The sequence below is a fragment of the Haliotis rufescens genome, unplaced genomic scaffold (assembly GCF_023055435.1).
Source record: "Haliotis rufescens isolate VD_foot unplaced genomic scaffold, xgHalRufe1.0.p SCAF_104, whole genome shotgun sequence".
NCBI classification, from domain to species: domain Eukaryota; kingdom Metazoa; phylum Mollusca; class Gastropoda; order Lepetellida; family Haliotidae; genus Haliotis; species Haliotis rufescens.
This window is the reverse complement of record NW_025963785.1, coordinates 684,790-706,249: the sequence shown is the minus strand read 5'-3', so window position 1 is coordinate 706,249 and position 21,460 is coordinate 684,790. Positions and strand designations below refer to the sequence as shown.

General features: G+C 38.8%; 2 protein-coding genes across 2 annotated transcripts in view; both read left to right on the top strand.

Moving 5' to 3' along the window:
- Window positions 1–12,181, top strand: part of LOC124131603 — a 35,451-nt gene extending 23,270 nt beyond the window's left edge. Inside the window, exon 3 of the mRNA XM_046494973.2 lies at window positions 9,499–12,181. Coding sequence (XP_046350929.2) covers window positions 9,499–10,591 — 1,093 coding nt within the window. The 3' untranslated portion in view covers window positions 10,592–12,181. The remainder of the gene's footprint in view (window positions 1–9,498) is intronic.
- Window positions 12,182–17,609: 5,428 nt separating this feature from the next.
- LOC124131604 lies at window positions 17,610–21,056 on the top strand. The gene is made up of 2 exons (XM_046494974.2): window positions 17,610–17,815; window positions 19,769–21,056. The coding sequence occupies exon 2, from the start codon at window positions 19,802–19,804 to the stop codon at window positions 21,029–21,031; it is 1,230 nt and encodes a 409-aa protein (XP_046350930.2). The 5' UTR covers window positions 17,610–17,815; window positions 19,769–19,801; the 3' UTR covers window positions 21,032–21,056.
- The last annotated feature ends 404 nt before the right edge of the window (window positions 21,057–21,460 follow it).

Here is a 21,460-nt window from a genome sequence, read left to right as displayed (position 1 = left end):
TTTGCATTTCATTTACAATATAAATTGGAAATTTCTAAATAAAACAATAATACATTGCTGGAAATTGTTAAGATATCTTCAGGGGGTGGCCGGGTTAGCTCAGCGTGCTGAATGTCCGGGTTTGATTTTCTACATGGGTACAATGTGTGAAGCCCAATTCATGTGTCCAGCTATGATATCGCTAGAATATGGCCCAAAGAACCTATTCACTCAGGAGCGGTGTAGATAGTTCTGTTAAAGTTCTTATTATTTATGCCAATAATAGGAACTCTGGTATCAGTTAGGTGATCATAACCATTCTTTTCCTCATCATGAAATAGTCATGTGGATAACACAACTGAAGTGGCTATGAGCTGCAGACGGCCCCACTTGAGGTTGATACAAAGTGACAGGGCCCAGAATCCTGAGATGATGGATATATCAGTAAATAAGTTTAGTTTTACAAATACTGCAAGCATCTCACATTCATGTTTATTGAGATAACATGACAGAAGGAAGTTTATTTCCAATTTCAGAAAGAGTATGTTCTATTATCGATGAGAACTTGATGCAGGTTCATACTGATGAATTTAATGACTGTTTACTCAGTCATTTGCTGTGGCAAAACCTGTAGGCAGGCCAGTTGTAATTATTAATTTCTAATCCATGTTTGTTTGTTTGTTGTTTAACGCCGCTCTCAGCAATATTCCAGCTATATGACGGCAGTCTGTAAATAATTGAGTCTGGATCAGACAATCCAGTGATTGACATCATGAGCATCAATCCACACAATTGGGATCGTTGACATGCATCAACCAAGTCAGCGAGCCTGACCACCCGATCCTGTAAGTCGCCTCTTACAACAAGCATAGTCGCCTTTTACGGCAAGCATAGGTTGCTGAAGACCTATTCTACCCCAGATCTTTCTAATCCATGTAAGCTGAAAGACAACAGTGACATATTCCAATGTGTCATAAGACAGCAGCATTGTCAGGGTGGGTGTCTCACCTAAAAGTAAGTTAGCAAATGATCAAAGTGGGTGCGATTGGTTTTACACGTCTTTTGGAATTATGCCAACAATATCATGAACGGGATTTGAACCCAGGGTGTCCTTGTACAAAACAACCTTAGTGCTACGACTGTTGTAAGTCTATGTTAAGGTATTGGAGTTGCCATGACCTTAGCGCTAAGATTGCTTTGTACAACGGCACCATGATCTCAAGCAAAGGCTTGCCCACTGGGCTATAGTCACCACACCACTCCAAAAACATCTGCGTCATGTCATGGTTTCAGTGGATTGTTCAACATAGTACAAGGAGAATATAATTACAATTCAAAAGCAAAAATTCCAGGAAAGTTTTTTTTGATTCCGTAAACCAGAATCTGATCCGTCATATTTAGATGTTGCCTGTCAAACATTTCATTTAGTGTATAGTCACAAGTATCCATAACTAAATCTTTGCAATGGACCCAGCTCTGGTGAAATCCACCTCTATCTCCCTACGTCATTTGTACAATCACAATCATCTGTCTGGACATTTACTATTTATTTTGTATACATTTCCATACAGCTTACATGCCAGGAAGGAGATTAATCTCCGCTGGGGATTAGACTTGCTGTAATCGGGAGATCTAGCCTGACATATATTATCAGTTCAGCATACAGGGAGGTGGTTAGGGTCACTTGGCTACATTCTGGGGTTAAAAGCAGTTTCGTAACTCAACCAAGCGATTTGTTTAGTGTTGACGGCAGTAGGATCGTGTTGCAGGTCGGTTTGAGAGACACAATGCATCAGTGTCGTATTCCACGCATTTGGCACTGACAAATCTAAGTGGATGACACTGCAGATTGGGGAGTCAGTTAATCAGATTTTTTCAACCTCCTCCTGCCTTCCAGTGAAGCCTCTCAGAGAATTAATTACATCCAACTGACCAATCTATCTTAATTAGGATGGCTGGGTTTAGAATGTTGTCACACTTTTGCAGAAACAGATAACATTTGGGCCTCATGTTTTCAGTTGACATTTGACTTTCCTTGGGAAATAATAAGGGGAGAAAGAGCAAGAAGATTTCTTTACATTTCCTGTTTTTAGAAACTTATTTTTCCAAAGTTTGATTAAAACCGACACTACTTTTTCACAAAGGCCAAGTCCCACAGATTGGATGAAAAAGAAATTATTACATTAGTGTGTGCATCATACTGATTTACAAAATGTGTGGCAGAATTTATGTATTTCTGTCGCTCTCTGTCACTCTCGCTTGAGATAAATGTTAATCCTGACACTCATCCTGTTGTGTCAGCATGACATTCAGTGACACACGAAGTTGGTCATCTCTGTGTCCTAGCCAATATAAGAGCCATATCACCCACACTCTTTGTGATATACTGTTCATATGTACTAGTATCAAGTAATACATACTACAACATGATCAACACTGTTAACACATGTTGTTGTCTGTGACCAGCAATCAGTGTTAGCAGGAGTCTGCAGTGATTATTATTTTGTAACAGACAAGGGACATTTACATAAGGGCATCCTATAATAGGACATTAACTATATATCAATTCAAAATTTATTAAAAATGAAAAATCATTTTGATGAAAAAACTGTCAATCTCTTGGAAAATCAGAGATCTAATTCTTTGATTGTCACATGTTGTTTGTTGTTTAATCCCACACTCAGCAATATTCCTGGTATATGACGATGTCTGTAAATAATTGAGTCTGGACCAGGCAATCTAGTGATTGATATCATGAGCATTGATCTATGCAATTGGATTGTCACATGTATGTATATGTTAATAAGCTGCTCATTTGTAATCAGTCACCAGATTGTTTATTCAACAATTTTCTAGATAGACGATCTAATGTCTATGTAAGGCAACTCCAACTGAGAGAAGTACTTACTTGTCTGGAATTTCTCCTTAAATATTCTAGTTATCGGTAATCAACTGATGATAAATAAAGGACTTGGTCTGGCCCCAAGAAAAGTATCTACTTTTCCGTTTTTCCTAGTTAAGTGGGGTCTACTGTATCCCCGAGTATAAACACAGGCGACCTCAGCTCAGTATGTTTTAAGCAGAAGACAGATTTTCTTTCCAGAAACAACATAACATCCTTTTAAATGTGACAGTCCAAACTGTGGTATGCTAACACGGAGTGATTTGCCATGTAAGCTTCCATCTGATCCCTTGTGTGTGTTGTAGTTGTGGCGGCCTGTCACACACTTGACTGACAACTCCTGATCACCTTATCACTGGTGTGCACTCACTGCCGTTCACAAACACAGAACTGACGCTTGTTCCTAGCACTGGATGCAGGTTGATTATAAACAAATGAGGATTTGAAAACCAACTGGTATTTCTCGTTTGTTTAAGATCACTGTTGAGTTATCTTACCACAATGATGCATTGGTGTGTCCCAGTGCTTGATGAAGAACCAGGCTTTGGGTTGAATAGAAAATGGAATCAAAATAAATAGGCCATTAGCAATTCTTTTTCAAATTTCTTCTTAGACATTGTTTTTCATATCTCTCATCTATATCCAAGAAGCACTGCAATTAATCATTAATCATGTCACAGACCTGTTCCACAAAGTGAACTTAGGTTTAAGTAGGGCTGGAATGATACACCAACTGTGCTATCCGATATGTATCCAGATACTTGCATGTGCTCTTATCTGTGGTGCATGAGCCATCCTTTTCATAGTCAAGATGGCCAAACACTGGGCACCCTGATCATTTACTGTTGGCAGTGTCAAGCATGGTGAATGGATTAAAATTATGATAATTAGTGTTTGGTTTGGAAATTAAAGAAAACGTTTAAGGTAAGAATCAATATTTTTTACTTTGTGTGCAACTGTGATTGATACTTGTATCGAGCAGTATTAAAACGCAATCCACCGATGCATCAGTGGATCATCCCACTACCAGGGCTAAGGCAATCGTAACTCCCATTCTTTTACAATGACTTACGACAATCGTAACGCTATAATCGCTTTGTGGAATGGGGTCAAGGATACTTTGTTCATCAAGATTCGAATCGATGATGCAATGTTTTGGAGGAGAATCTCATGAATGTATTCCAATTCATCCTTCGTAATCTAGTGTATCATGCCTCCATTCCATCATGATAAATACCCTGGGGCCTGTTCCACAAAGCGATCTTAGCGCTATGACTGTCTTAAGCCTTTGTTGAACTAGGGAGATGTGATCGCCTTAGCGCTATGATCGCTTCCTGGAACGAGGCCCTGGACCCATTTGCTAGGACCATAGCTTTGTTTAGGAAGTGACATCATCACTATTTCTATCTGCCTTACCAGTATCTTCGACCCGTGAAGATCCGAGGTAGAATAGGCCTTCAGCAACCCATGCTTGCCGTAAAATGCTTGTTGTAAGAAGCGACTAAAGGGATCGGGTGGCCAGGCTCGCTGTGTTGGTTGATGCATGTCATCGATCCCAATTGTGTTGATCGATGCTCATGATATTAATCACTGTATTGTCTGGTCCAGACTTGATTATTTACAGACCTTCGCCATATAACGGGAATATTGCTGAGTGCTGCGTTAAACAACAAACCAACCAACCAGTATCACTATTTCTTGCATTTATGGGTGAAAATGGATTAGGTGGATTTTTTGCGTCAACTATTTCAAATCTGATTTTTAAAAAAGCTCAGGTGGCAAATGGTTCTAGGGTATTTATGATAACAGAATGGAGATTATGCACAGGGTAATTGAGGATGATTCTTAAAATTTTGAGGAAGCAAGTTTTAAACTCAAAGTAACCTATGATGTCACAATGGTCTGCAAAGCATTGTGATGCGATTTTATTTTAGCTATGTCTCCTCAGCGATATCTCCTGTGAAACTTTGAAAGCCAGTTTTGGATGATACTTTGTTCGTTTAACGCCACACTCAACAATTATATTAGTCCAGCTATGTGACAGTGGTCTGTAAATGATCCAGTCTGGACCAGAGAAACCATTGATTGACATCATGAGCACTGATCTAAGGGATAGGGATGCTATAACATGCAAAGTCAGCAAGTCTGACCATCCGTTCCATTTTGTGGCCTTTTATCACAAGCATTGGTTACTAACCAAGTCTAGTTCCTTATGAAAACAGCAAAAGAGAAAAAGAACTACAATTATTTTAAAGAAATGACTTAGTGTTAGTCCAAGGTTACAAGGGACCTATGAGTATTCTTACCCAAAATGAATGGACCAAATGTGTTTTTTTATGATTAATCTTATGTCCTTTGTTGCTAAAGATTAGAATGTAGTACAGCGAAACATCCTAAGTTTGGACCCTGGAAACCACCTTTCAGAGAATTACTGTTCAGGGTCCCAGTCCACCAACAATTGTAGCGTTACAAGCTGTCGTAACTACATAGTTTATCATAGGCTTACAAATATGGCTATGAACACTTTGTGGATCAGGCCCCAGAAAATATACTGCCATATCTTTTCAAAGGGACACTATTCCATACAAATAATTCTTTAATCCTTAGGCAATAGATTTGTGTTGCATACATTTAAAAATCATTAATACTTTTATGAAACTTGGTGAGTTTTTTTAATAGAATGCAAATGTATAACAGTGGATTTGAAACTAATAATAATGAGATCTGCAGGAAGATAGAATCGCTGGAACTTGAGAAGAGGTAACGCTGCTTTGAGGGTGTGTAACTGTTCATTAGTTGGACATGAAGTGCTTCATTTATCATATGGTTTATTTAGGGAGTAATTACTTTTCTGTCATTCTGTATTTTTAGCACCCTTCTGTAACTGGCTGTAGTTTGTCATCTTCAAGTCATTGCTTGTGATAGGTGGTAACAGAGAGACCAATTATTCCAGGCTCTCCGTACTCAGCTAACACAGGAGGTAGAGAATGGATGGTGACTACAAGTTCACCTCAGAGATTAATTAGGGAAGTGTCTTCTTTCCTGGGAATATGCTGAAACAACTCACTCTCGGCACTCACCCATATTGTGATAACACAGACTCTTGAAAGCAAGAACTTGTCCTCACATGGAGGAGACATTTAACATGGCATTGGGTGAGTGCTACAATGTTACGACCATGTCAGGGAATAACTGATAAAGCCATGGAATAACGACGATACGCAACGTTACTAAGAATATAGGGAGTAAATGATGATGTATGGTGTTAACTGAATACTATATTAACATGGTTTGGAGACCGAACTCATCCCGATGTACCAGGAATTAGCATAGTATAACCAGGGTATTTTGGAAATAAGTGGCCGAGGTAGAAGGGTAGCATACCTGACACCTACGGTTACAATAGTCTATGGCCACATGTTCAGAAATGTTATTTACAATCCATGTACAAACCTCAGAAGACATCTATTTCTAATCGTGGAATATGTCTTTTTATACCATACCTTAGTGATGCATGATGCAGTGAGTGTATTGTAAGTAGCAACATTTTGATTTCCAAGATAGCTAATTACAAAAATATCAAAGCCAGTGTATTGCACCTGCTGAAAATGTGACCAGTTGTCCCAGGAGATGAGTATACAGCTAATTTAGAAATAATCACTGCAGTCTGTGACTTCAGCTACTAGTCTGTACCCCAGGCCCAAGGAAATAAATTACAACATGAATCTAGTCTAGTATGATTTTGCTTGTCCTGAAATTGTTCTGGGCTCCGTTTGGATTTGATTTCTATTTTGTAGAAATATATTTTTAAGTAGGATAACTTTATTTTGGGGACTAAATGTTAGTCTTCCACTTTTTTTAAGCCCAAATCTAGCAAAATGCTGTTGATCTAGTAAGCCCAGCTAATTAAAGTCCATATACTAACCCTAAAATTGACTGAAAATGATGTTGCAAGCCATGTAAGAGACTCAATAGCTTTTGGGCACAGACTGTCACAGTATATCAATTGATTCAATTACATAGTTGGTAATGTAATACGTGTAGTACTACTGTTTTTATATAAATTACTTTAATAAGCATGCATGGTACTATAAATTATGAAGATTTGTTCCTTTTTACAGAGTGTACCAATATCATGATTAAGGATTGTTAGTAGAAGTTATTCTCTTTCTTGGTCATATATAAAACCAGACATGTCATAGTGTTCCTCTGATGGAACTATCCAAAAACCTTGAAGATCTTTATATTTTTACCAGCTCATCTATCAAGAACTAGCATCAGAAAGGTAATTATGTATGCAAACAAACAATTATATACGCATGGTCGTAATGTGTATTTTTTTCTTCAGGATTAGTGTGGTATGTGTGTTGCCAGGCTGCACCAGCTGCCAAGCATTCCCTGGCCGGCCCATACAGACTGAAGTCTCCATCAGCTCCCATTTCTATTGGTCTCTGTCACTACCAATAGGTTCATTAAAAACACTCTGTCTCTTCCAATTGCTGGTTTCGAGCTGCGGGTGACAGCCACATGCTTCTGTTCAAGTTCTTTTGCCTGGGAGTTTTGTCAAGGGTGTTAGAGAGAAGCCTCACAGACTATACCACTGGTTAATGTTGCACACACTCTGCAGGCTGCCCGATCACACATTGTTGGAATTAATCATTCATACTCCTTTGTGAGACAGTTGTGAGATCTTCTGATTCAGAAAACACTTCGGTGAACACATATGCTTTAGGGATTGATTTGGGGGCCTGTTTCAAGGTTCCAGATGATTTTTTATGATTTAGAGGCATTGAGTTGTACTCATCATTTACATTGGGTATTGATAGTTTTCTTTGCATATTCTATATGTTTTAACTCCTTGGGTCAGCTTATTGTGTATTTTTACACCAATGAGGAGAAATATATTTTTTTAAATTCTACTTAAGATGCTTTTTCAGGTGCCTTTAAATTTGGATCTGGTCATGTCTGCCCCATGTGTGTAACATGTCTCACAACTCGCAACAAAACATACATGACTATTAACAACAAGAGGGTCATTTTTGTTCATTATTCACTGCAGTAATTCATGTATGTGTGATGTGTGATACCTGTATGCATACAGCTGTGAAGAAATACATGTAAGCAAGTTAAAAAGGATACTTTTATAACTGGGTAATTATGCAGAGTTTTGTTACACTTTGGGGGTTTTCATTTCTCATGTGTTTTTGTACACAAGCAACTCAAAATTAAAAGTGATTTATTTTGCATGTGTTATGCAAATACACAGCTTGCCTGGCTGTCTGTATGGTCAACATATGAGGTAGAAAGTGCTTTGAAAAGAGGAATGTAAGTCAGGGGACATGAACTAAACCGGATGTTTTCGAGTACTATTGCACCAAACTTAGACTAACATATAGTCCCAGAAATAAAGATATCTTATTTAAAAATATATATCTGCAAATTTTAAAAAAAATAATCCAACTAGAGCCCAGAACAATGCTTAATTTCTCCTACAGCTGAAGTAATCCGGACTTGCCAAATCATTCTAGACTTGGTCGGATTCCTTTGTGGTTTGTTCTCAAGAGTCTGGGAGACAGACTACAGCAAACTATAAGGACCCTGGGGCACCCCTTATTTTGTGACAGTACTAAGTGTGTACACTTGCCTATAAGAACTAGATAGTAGATAGTGAAAGCAGTGTTATTGATTATGGGGGTCCTGGGGCTTTGTGAGCTCTGGCTATGGCATTTGTTTAATCTAAAAACTCAGTACTTCTTTAATATTTAATGTTCGGATTATGATAAGAAGCTCTTGATATTTTCCTAAATGTTTTTACATTTAGAGAGTGTATTTTGTGATAAGGGATCAAAAGTTTTTATTTTGCTGGTATAGATGTTCCGTTGATAGGTTTTGATTGATTTGTTCTCCTTTATCACTTATCGAGCGTAATAATTGATTTTTGTGGAAAAAAGCTGTTTGTTATGCAATGATTATTTCAGGTGTTCAACCATTCTCTCAGTGTGACTATATGAAAGAAAGCCTTACTGCACTCAAGATTAAGAGGCAATAATCATGATGAATAAGATTGTTTTTGAGATCCTTATATTAAGAAGAGCAGATCTATACTGTATATGAAAAGAATTAATAATAATATATATATGTAAAAAGAAATTAATCAATCTGTGATAGACTGCAAGATAATTATTATGACCAATGTTTGTTGATGTTTATATCACAACCATTCCAAATATCACAAATTGATATTACCTGTGAAGATCCGTGGTAGAATAGGCTTCAGCAACCCATGCTTGCCGTAAAAGGCGACTATACTTGTCGTAAAAAGCAACTAACAGGATCGGGTGGTCAGGCTCGCTGACTTGGTTGATGCATGTCATCGTATCCCAATTGCGTAGATCGATACTCATGATGTCAATCACTAGAATGTCTGGTCCGGACTCGATTATTTACAGACCATCATGTAGCTGGAATATTGCTGAGTGCGGCGTTAAACAACAAGAATCATCATCATCATCATCATCGCAAATGGATATTTTGCACATTCCACACTTTCAGTAGGCTTCAGGAATAAAACTAAAGTGTTGCCGCGTATTTAAAGCATTCATGTTTGTTGATTCCAGAGAGGAAGCCGATCTTGTGAGGGTAGTGAGATCTCTATCAGCGATTCAACAGAAGAACGAAGCAGTCTTGTCCAGACTAGAGAAGGAAGCATTGTCTGTTGTGACAAAAAAGTTCCCTTGGTTACCTAAAAACAACACATTACCAAATTATCTTCTGAACAGTGGTTCTCATACAGACAATGATTACAAATACAGAGATGCTAATATAGCATTTATTCACTACCCTAGAGCAGGGGGATACAGAGTCATTGAATGTTTAAGGGAAATATCTATTAAGAAACATATCGCAATGTCACCACTTATGACGAGTAAAAATCGACTCCTATGGGAACGTGGTGAGGACAATTTGGAGAAATTCCGCAATCGGTTAAAATTTCACTCTGGGAGATATGTGTTCGGCGTCTGTGAAAAGGTGAACAGCCCTTGTTCCTACTTTCTTCTTCTACGGGAGCCTATGCAGCAAGCCATATCTAGTTATGAATATTGCAAAGAGACTTATGAAGACGAAATATGCCAGGGGTTTAATGCCAATAAAATGACATTACGAGAGTGGATCTTAAGCCAGGGAAGTGTCCTGTTTCGTCAGCTGATGTTGAATATCAACTTTTGTGCCAGTGATCACACATTTAACTTCAACTTGACTCTTCCTGAAGGTTTCTTGTTTGACAAGAAAGATATGCCTTGTTGGATGAAACAAAAAATATTCCTGGATAAATTATCATCCACCGATTTGTCTCATGCCGTGAACTACATAATAAGCCATTTACAGAGCTGGTTTGCTGTCATTGGATTGCTGGATGACCCACAAGGCTCACTGGAAGTGTTTGAAAAGGTTTATAAACTGCCCTTCACAAAATGCAAACATTTTGATAGGAAGGAGACATTATCTGAGCCTCATCATGCCAGTTTTGATAATAGTGCCAACAGTGTTTACCAAAGACAGTCGGATATTTATGATGAAAATGACCCTTACACATTATCAGATGATGTGTATGTGAGAAAGGCTCTATCAGCTGACTATCGAATATACAAAGCAGCTCTTAAGATATATCATATGCAAAAACAAACATTATCAAACAGGATATGGAGATGAGTTATTTCAAGACTATTATTGGCTCAGGACAAAGTGCTAAATATTCACATAATAACTACTAGTTACTAGTTTCTTCACTGTTGAAAGAGTGTTTGTTTGCTTGTAGTTGGGTTACGATCTGAAGCTAAAAGCACCAAGACCATTTATGAAATCATTTGACCATGATATGAAGCTAAGGCTAAAAAAATTAAATTATTGTTTTTTTTGGCAAGGAATTTTAAAACTTATTTCCATATTTGATGTGTAAGAGTGTGCTACCAAGGTTTTAGAAACTTCCTTGTTATCATATTAAGAAAATAATGCTTTCTTTCAGGGTTGTTTTGCAACTGTGGATGATGCCTGATTAACCAACTCATCTAAAGCCCCATTCATATGGACAAAATTTACTCATGTAAGCAAATTTACTCAATGAGTATATTTACTCATGTAAGCAAAAGTATATTTACATTGTGTTCACATGAAGTTTATGCAAGGCAGAAGTAAACATCATTTCATAAATAAATTGTGGACTTTTATCATTTGAGGCCATGTCGCTGTCGAAGATAGTCAACCAGAGGCGAAAGAGACACTTTCAATACTTTCTTAGTATGGGATTAGTCTTAGGATTATGCCAGGAAAGAGAACTGTGGAAAAGAGAATGTTCTCAACACTGGTGGAACAATGTTGTCAGACGATCATTTGATGATAAACTGTGGATCGATAACTTTCGCATGACACGCGAAACATTTAATGAACATGTTATGTTCTTTGCAAGGAACTACAGTCGTATTTTCCTGATTATCAGTATCTTGGATTTAATATGCTTACGTAAGCAAATAGAGAATCTGTTCACATGATCAGAAATACTCCAGGAGCATTTATACTTATGAGTAAATATACTTTTACTAGACCTCATCAGGTGTAGCAAATATACTTTTACTCATGCCTCCTTACTTCTGGAGTATATTAACTCACGTAACCAAATGCGTTCACATGCCACCATAAGTAAATTTACTTATGTAAGTATATATACTCACGTAAGTAAAAGTGTCCATGTGAATGGGGCTTTAGTTCATCAAAGTTGTTATTAAGAGTTTGACTGATCCATGGAAAAATACTGAAGCACTGATACAGAAAGCTGCAAATTAGGGCTGGGACGAGTCCAAATTTACTACCCGGGTACCCACTGTAGGTCTCAAGAGATGGGTACAAAATTTCCGATTGGGCATTTTTTTACCATAGTACTGGCAAAACGTTTTTAGATACATGTCTTAAACAATCTGGTCATATCTCAAGTTATATCTCTATTCAAAGATATGAAAAGTCAGAAGAAATGGGTGCACAGTCAGAAAGAAATGCGAACATTTGTGACTTGTAGTGTAACCATAGATACTTTTTGTCATTAAACAATTTATCTGACAAGTCCAGTCCAGGAAGTCCTGTTGGTACCCGGGTCCTACTCAGTACCCACCCAACCCGGGCAGCCGAGTTACCCGTCCCAGCCCTACTGCAAATGATATATTGTATGAACAAGTGAAGAATCGGGTAAGGAATAATGTACATACTGTGATAATTTAAAGTTTTTTGTATTAAACTTGTTACACCTTTCAATTTCTTTTGTTTTCCTTGTCAACCTTGCAGGTGTCAAATATTTCTAAACAGATGACCCAAGAGTACCTTGACTGGTCGAGTATTGTACTGCTCATTGCCAACTGAGAAACATCATCAAAAGATCACATGTTCATGCCAAAGAATGGCTTTAATCACACAAAACAAAACAGTTTAGGTTAAAAAACCCAGATGTACAAGACAATAACATGGCCTTCACATAACTAAGCTTGTTCTAGAAATAGCCAGTAATGAACACTCTGCCTCCAATCTACATGGCCATCAGCGAATGAGGATTCTGAGGTGGAATCTGTCCCTCATGATTGTAAGAGCCAGCTGAATGAGGACGAGGGGTGGATACAAAGTGTGACTTAGAAACAAACCACTTGATGTTGAGGGGGCTGGGGAGATAGCTCGATATTATCTGAAAAAGAAAATTGTCCCCCATAAGTCTTGAAAAAAAAAATATTGCCTGCCACAAGTTATTAAATTGTTGTAAGGTGTTTTTCTTTTATAAATATCTGGCTCAAACTTATAAATAGCTGATTGTGTCATAGACTGAGGCCAGATCAGAGCCCTGTGCTTGTGAGAGCCAGTTAAGTGGATCTTGAGTGGTGGATACCATGACATTGAAGAATGCGTGTTTCTGATTGGTTAAAATGAGGTCTCAATTTTCTAATTGATAAAATCATAAAAACTAAAGTGCTTGGATGGATTCAAAATTAAGGTAAGAAGGTATCAATTCTACATTGAGACAGCCTCATATTTAAAAACACTAGGTGTATCTCCTGTGTAAAAGAGACATAAAATTTAGAAGTTCAGATTCCTGTGTTTGAATACTCACTCACTCACTCACTCACTCAATCACTCAATCACTCACTCAATCACTCACTCAATCACTCACTCACTCACTCCTCAGCGTTTTTAGGTTGTCCGCTTATCAAGACTTGCCTATAATAAGGATGGAATTACTATACATTCAGTACAGCCTTGGAGAAAGGCTGTAAAAACAGCCTACAAAGCAAATGGCTATGAGTTCTTTCTTTACTTCATGAAACACATCATATCCTAGTCCTACCAAATGGTCATGCTTCATGTGAATTACATCTCTCTGCCAATAGTAAACTCATGCCTTAAACAGTTTGTTTATATTGAAGATAAGCCCCTTAGGTTTTTTAACGATTTGGATGAAGATCTAATCATTTATTTATTGTGGCCTAATTGTCACAACGTCACTTTGTTTGGCTGACATGTCAAATTAATCTACAGATCTATAAGGACAAACTGCTATGATCAGTCCCAAGTAAACCTTTGATTAGACATGACCTGTGAAGATCCAGGGTGCTGTAACAGTTGACTATACTTGTTGTGAGAGGCGACTAACGGGATCGGGTGGTCAGGTTCGCTGACTTGGTTGATGCATGTCATCGTATCCCAATTATGTGGATCGATGCTCATGATGTCAATCACTGGATTGTCTGGTCCAGACCCGATTATTAACAGACCGCCATCATATAGCTGGAATATTGCTGAGTACGGCGTTAAACAACAAATAAACAAACAAAGTTTGATTATATTACTCCAGCAAAGCAGCACACCCTGCTGCCATTGGCTCCAAATATCAGGACATATGGAATACATGTTGGAATATAATGCAAGCATTAGTTAAATTCGAAACAATCAGCCAATTTATCCGGGTATAATATCGATATGAGAGACTAAATTATTTAATCACTACTTTCTGTACAACCAAATATCTATATTACGTGCGCTTCTTTAGGATTCAGGCTTAGCCACCCCCAGCATTTTGCAAACACCATATGACCATATTTCAAACAACCTGTGTATTAAGGGATGCTAAACAACAACACAAGAGTTGTAGAGGGTTTACGATTAACCCCCATGTAATGCGTGTCCGGCTCTTTCCCAAAGACCTCCAAGAGGCTGGCAATATTTGTCATGACCATCCCATGTGTTGCTGGCCATTCTGAAAACACAAAATGTTGCGATTAAAATGGCATTCAAAGTCATCCATTTCATTCCAAAACATTTGCGTCAAACTTGTGTGTAACTGATTTCGTGTATACCTCCACCATTGTCCACCACTCAGGATTCCTTGGAAGTTAAAAGTCCCTGACACAATGCTTTCATTCATCTGAACCAAAGTCGGTATTTTATGAACGCTTCTTTTGGATTAGATTTTCATGTGCCTATCCTCCACCAATCAGATTTTTGACTCCATTACAACACTCCTCTTCGCGAAGAGCTAATGTATCGGAGTACAAGATCTGATTTTAATGAGATTGATAATCCGCCAGTCATGGCAATATCAATGCCCGTGGCTCCATCTCCTGACATGTGTTTAACATACCCAAATGATTATTTATGCAAATGTGAAAAATTACACGCCCGGTTATGTTCCCGATGCGATTAATCGTTGTTGTTTTAGACGAATCAGGAAGTATCCATTACATGATCACCCTTGTTATACCCATTGAGAGTGCCCAGCCGTGTCAGAGCATCGTGCTGTTTGATGCATTTTTATCTACTGATACAATATAACATCAAAAATGCAAATTTTGAAATCAAATATATATGCAGTAAAGGGGTACGCGGCTCGGACGCATTCGTGGCCAACTCGTGTCATTCCGGGAGAAGTCCAACGTCAACCTGGTTCCCTGGGTACACTGCGCTGGCGCTACAGGGAACCAGGCTGGTCGAATACATGTCTCCTTGGAGGTTGCGGAATCGGTGAAGATGTATGGCTCGGGGGCTTGGTACAACTCCTTTGCTATAAAATGTATGCCAAAGTAGCGCTTAATGATTACCCATAAACCCGGGCTGATTCCGGTTAAGAATATAGGTTCCCGGTAACCTATGTTTGTAAGAGGTGACTAAATGGATCGGGTGGTCAGGCTTGGTGACTAGTTTGATTTCATGGCATCGTATCCCAATTGCATGGATCGATGCTCACGATGTCAATCACTACATTGTCTGGTCCAGACTCGAATATTTACAGACCGCCGTTATATGGCTGAAGTGCTGCGTTAAACAACGAAAGCAAAATTATTATCCTTGATGACCACGACAATGTCCAAGTTTCACACTTGACGTAATATGCCCAAAGTTCGCCTGGAATAAGCACCAGACAGTGGAGCATGTAGATGCTTCCTACACGACAACGAGTGTATCCCAAATGTTCTAAACTAATAGAGGGGCGGTCGGGAAGCCTAGTGGTTAAAGCGTTCGCTCGTCACGCCGAAGACCCGGGTACGATTCCCGACATGGGTACAAAGTGTGAAGCCCATTTCTGGTGTCCCCCGCCGTGATATTGCTGGAATATTGCTAAAAGCGGCGTAAAACCATACTCACTCACTCACTCACTCTTAACTAATAGAAGTGTAAAATAACCAATGTCCATATAGAACGTACAAGTCAACTTATTGACATTTTGAACGTACAAGGTTGCAAGAGTAGTCTCCCCTGCTTCGATCCGCTTCACGTCGTTTTGGTGCAAATGACATACATTCTTCCATTCTTCAGTACGCTTCACGTCAAAATGTTGGACACATTGCAAGTTACACACAGCCCTCATTGAAGTATAAAATCACCTTCTCAAAAATCAACTTATGGTTAATAGACATCACATTATTATCCACCAGTAGGGAAGCGTCGTATAATGAGCGCGGATATTTCACAAAAAGGGATAACTTCACTTCAACAGAGATAACTGATGCGTGTACTGAGTAGCTATTAACAATGTTTGTGTTTAACGCCGAATAAGCAGTAATATTCTAGCTATATACTCTGTCATGTTAAATACAAGATGCGTTTTTTTGTACCTAGGTACGCAAATACTATTACAGTTACAGTCAGTACGTCTCTTAGGCGCGTTAGGATCCGATGATCATAGGTTCGACTCCCTGAACCGAGCCTATAATGCTTCTTGGTTTGCCAGCACCATGCACGTACTCGTGGGTTGTACCAATGTGGAACCTTAATCTCTACGACCTACACTAGTTTGACCTTTCCTCCCACATTAAACAAATACGCCGCTATATAGCTGAAGCAAATACTGCTGAAAGATGCAGTAACCCGAACTAATTTACACACTCAGTATAACTGTCAACCCATATTACATCAGTAAATCGTTAGATGAAAGAAGAGGCAAAACAAAACTGAAAACAATTATGCAGGTACCTCTCTGACAAGAGATGACGAGTTTAGGACATTCTGAATTATTTAAACAGCCGAAACTTTTATCCATGGATTTCCGTACTATCTTTACCAGAGTTGCAGTGGCTGCTCGAAGAGTCCATGGCGGTTTTTTTATGTAGGCTGGAAAATGTTTCTGACAAGATTGATTGATTGATTGAGTATGGTTTTACGCCGCTTTTAGCAATATTCCAGCAATATCACGGCGGGGGACACCAGAAATGGGCTCCACACACTGTACCCATGTCGGGAATCGAACCCGGGTCTTCGGCATGACGAGCGAACGATTTAACCACTAGGCTACCCGACCGCCCCGTTTCTGACAAGAAAGGGCGTCTGTCCATTGGGACCTTAGTCCTTTGGCAGTTGCCTTGTCATCAAAGAACAAAGCTTCAGCAGCCGATTTCAGGTAGGTGTTCATTGAAAATAAAGCCCCCCCCCCCCCCCCCCCCCCCCACACACACACACACACACTGATACTGACACCCCACACACCCTTCACACCAAAAAATATGTAAATTATGCATTAAATTATCAATAATGCTGAGGATAGGTATGCTTTTAGGTAAAAGAGAAGGTTAATGAATATGTAAAAATGATAAAACATAGGAACATTTAGTGATAGGACTACTCATGTGTTGTTACATGAAACGGAAAACAAACAATGTCTTGATTGAAAATCTGCTTAATGAATGTCTTGCGGTAGAGCTGATACTTGTCAAAATTGATTGAAAGTACTTAACGGATTTCCAAAATGTAAGCTATTGTGTCACAATAGAAGCGAATAATGTTAATATAATATAAATCTTCATTGTGTACGAATTTGCTTTTGGGGTACGAGTCATCCAGTTGATATTACGTACGAGTCCGCCCACAGGACCATGTAACTCATAATAATAATACACAACTTGCAGACGAGGCCGAAGGCTACGAGTTTTTGCGAATGTGTTTATTATTATTAGTTACATGGTCATGTGGCCCGCCAGAGACAAAAAAAACTAGGTAGGGTAGGAATTGTCCAGAAATACATATACTGCATGGTCATCAAGCCTTGAGGAAAATCACGGAAGAGAAAGTTATCTTGGAAGATCAGCATTGTTGAACATCAGAACAGATATAAACTTTTCATAAGGTGGATGATCTGAACAAAGCCGCGCGAAGAAAATTGGTGTTATCCGTCCCCAAGAGTACGTGAGCTCTACCGCTAACACAGTGTTATTGTCTCCCTTGAGTAGCTCTCACTTATTGCCTTATCTCACCCTGATTCTCTAGGTTTCGGAAGAAGAAAACTACGAAGGCGAAAACATGGGAGATGTTGGAACCAATCGTCATGATACTTTAACATAAATACACATGTCTCAAGTCATGAGATCCAACAGTCTGAGGCATCTGACTGAGTTGTTTGTAGTTTCCGAGTGTTAGGTAGGTCACGTGTGTGAGCGAAAACTGAATCCCTGTCGAACTAGGGGCCAATTCAACACTAATCATTCTTCTACTACTGATTATTTCACTGTTCACTGAGGATAAGCTAGCCGAGATTATAAGTGTATCATTCAAATATGTACGCAGAGCATCCAAAATGGAAAAGCATCAAAGGAAGTTTTGCCATATTATATTGGCCTAAACCCTCCTGATTCAACTTAAAATTACTTTAGTTCAACAGATGAGATACAGAGTGTAGGTATACAGTTGGCAACGCAGGCCCTTGTGTCGCTGATTTAGCATTTCTGATATGACGTGTCAGAAATGCACTATCCAATTTATGAAAAAATATTTTAAAATATAGTGATTATCTGACACTTGACTTGTGATATTGATAGATCTAGAAATGTTAAATCAGCGACACAAGGGCCTGTGGCTGGCAATTATGTGTTGCTGATGTAACTGTGGTCACATGACCTTGCCCCCAGGCATCGTCTTTCTTCGTCCTGGCGTAAATCAGCTGAATTGGCTAAGTTTGAAAATCATTGTCTGTTCCAGTTTTTTCCTGTTTTAATGTCCAGATCTAATATATCACTAAACAAGAATGTTGTGCATAGGTACAAAAAGACACGGCAGTATGGATCCTTTCACATGCAGCATTAACCTATATATTCTTGGGAGATAGAGATTAGCCAGGTCATGTGACGACCATATAAGGTTTCACCAATTATGGAATCTTTCAAGAAAATCAACAGTGGACCTGGGCTTCTTTCAGTTGCTGAAGATTGAAGAAGTAACATCGTTTTGATTTAATGAATTAATCACACTAGTAACGTTTTACATTTGTTTTTCTTCACAGTAGCCATGACAGCTAGTTTGCACTGACCTTCTGAGACATGGAGCCATTGTTGACAAAATGTTTCTATTTCAAGATCAGCAAGCTCTTCAAACATCACATGACTAGACGATAATCCCAAATGGGTGTAGATTTGAGATTTAGGACATTTGACAGTCGACAAATCTTCAAAATGAACATTATAGCATGGACAGTGCCGAATTCAACTTGTTTATCCACTTTTGCCATTCTACAAAGAGGTTCAATGTGTGGCCTCGCAAGAAGCCAGTCAAAATAGGTCTTATGACACTAAATGCTGTTTTGGTTTCAGTGTTTTACCTTTGTGACACTGGACTTATAGCACTGGGTTCTTGACTGTGGAGTGTACATAAGAAAGCTTCTTTCAAAATAAACTCATGTAGCGTACTGTGTCTTGTGTTGCAACAGATTGAGTAGTAGGGGTGTCATGATAAATCGAAAAATCTATAAATTGCTATTGGTAAGCACTTGAAGTCAATAAATCAATTGTTAATTCAGTTTCTGATCAATAGTATCGATTTCTGTTAGGAATATCAAGTTTCGATTGTATTTACCATATCATGCTACTGAGTCAAATGCTGTTCAAATTTGTTTTTCTTTTGATCGTGAGTGGTAGTAATTTACACATGGTAATGTGGAAGTTTCTTTTTCTTCAAGTATAAGGGTAAAGAAAAAACAAACTAGTCATATATCAAACTTTACTTTTTATTTATTATGGTTATCACATTCAAAGGAAACTTCAGTTCCAAGGTTTAATTCAACTCTAAAATCCATCTAAAATGATACACTGAAAACTATCGATATTTATCGCAATAGTTACTTGCAATATCAATAGTTATCGCAATAGTGATTTCAAGACCAATAGTCACCCCTATTGAGTAGGCAATTTGACACAAAGCATGATCGACGGGAAAATGCATCCATTGAAAATAGTGTAAAAATCCCCTCAGAGATACGCCTTTAGCTATTGGTCGTCATGACATCAACAGATGCCTTAGTTGTCAAGCACGCCCACAAAAACCTACCTACCTCAGTTACAAACTAAATACATGCTAATAAAAATGATTTTTCTTCTTCAGCAATAAAACTGACCCAACTATTCAGATGTAACTATGGCAACGTCATCTCTGGTCAAGCTGGTCTCATGGAGGCTGGCTGGTGTTGCATTGTTGAGGCGCACCAATCTTGCTGTCCCGAGGCCGAGGTTGCTGTGCACACACACAGGTGTGCCAACAGAGGACACTGGTCACCGTGTGTTCTCCGCTACAGAACGCATCCCTAAACGTTTTGATGCAGAGATACAGAAGGTGATGCAGGAACATTCTGATAAAATCGATGGCTATGCTACTATTATGAACTGTCCAAGAGTAGTTGTTGAATCCTTGATCCAAGCCGACACTCGGCTAGTGACAAGTTTCACCTATGAACAGATCCGTGCCAAAATGAAGATGTTTGTAGACTTTGGATTCAGCCCCGAAGAAATCTCTACCTACCCAGCAGTGTTTTGTAGAAGTTACAACGATTCAAAGAGGAGGTTGGCTGAAATGGAAACTGTACGAAAATATCATTTTTCATTGAGAATGGTATATGTATCAGAACGTGAATTTAGGAGAAGAATTGCTTTATATAGAAAGGAACTTTCCATTCTAGGAGATCATCCTACTAAGGTTCATTTCGTAGCTGCGAAATTAAACTGTGACGTGACAGATGTGCTGGACATGATTGACAAGGGGAACACCCACTTGATGACACGCCCCCCTTCAGCAATTGATAATCTTGTTGACATGATCCTAGAGTATGGTTTTACAACCGAACAGATTAGAGAATCACCGCAAGTTCTGATTGCTAGTCTCAAGCTGGCTAGACACAGATTTGTACTGGTCAAAGACAGTGATGTGTTGAACAGAATGTCTTTATTCACCATATTAGGAACAAACCTTTCTCAGTTTCGGGCCTCACTTCGGACTTGGCTGCTCGAGCTGGCTCATCTGGATGGGTGTGAAGATTGTGACTGTGTTTTGAGGAGGAGGCTTGGTGTTGATGAAAACACTGTTAAGGCGATGCATATTCGAGCAACTAAGCTGAAGTATTTACGGGCAAGGAAAATTCAACCATGTCTTGATATTTTGCTGAAGGAAATGGAGATTGCCCCTGGAGACATTGTGAAACAACCAGTTGTGCTGTACTTCAGCCCTGACAGGCTGCTTCGACGGAAGGCTATTCTGGAAGAAGCTGGAGTAGAGGGCAGTTGGAACAGACTCAATGCATTATGTCTCAGTGAAGCCAAATTTGAAATAAAATATGAAGATTATATTAAAAAAAGTGATGAGAGTGTAACATAGGAATAAAGAAGTTTTGTTGAAAGAAGGCTGCTTTTGAATATCAGTTTGGAGTATTCGGTTCTTCATCTTCTTAGACTTGAATTAAATGTGTGGTGGTTCGATTACATTTATGTCCAAATGGGGTAGGTTGGCTCTTTTTCTTTTTTTCAAAAACCCTGCAGCTGTTTCAGAACTACTTTAAAGTGTTTGGTGCATGTTTTAGTGTGTGGCCTTTGTTTTGTAAACGCTTTTAACAGTATTCCAGTTATATCGTGGCGTGTCAGCTTAATGTGGGAGGAAAGCCCGAAGTTATGCAGGTCTCGAACGTTTACCGCTTCGGTGAAACTCACGAGCACGGGGATGGTGCTGACAAACCTAGAAACATAATTGGGGCGAACCAGGATTAGAACCTACAATCATAGGTTTCTATCATATCCTCCATGTCACCAT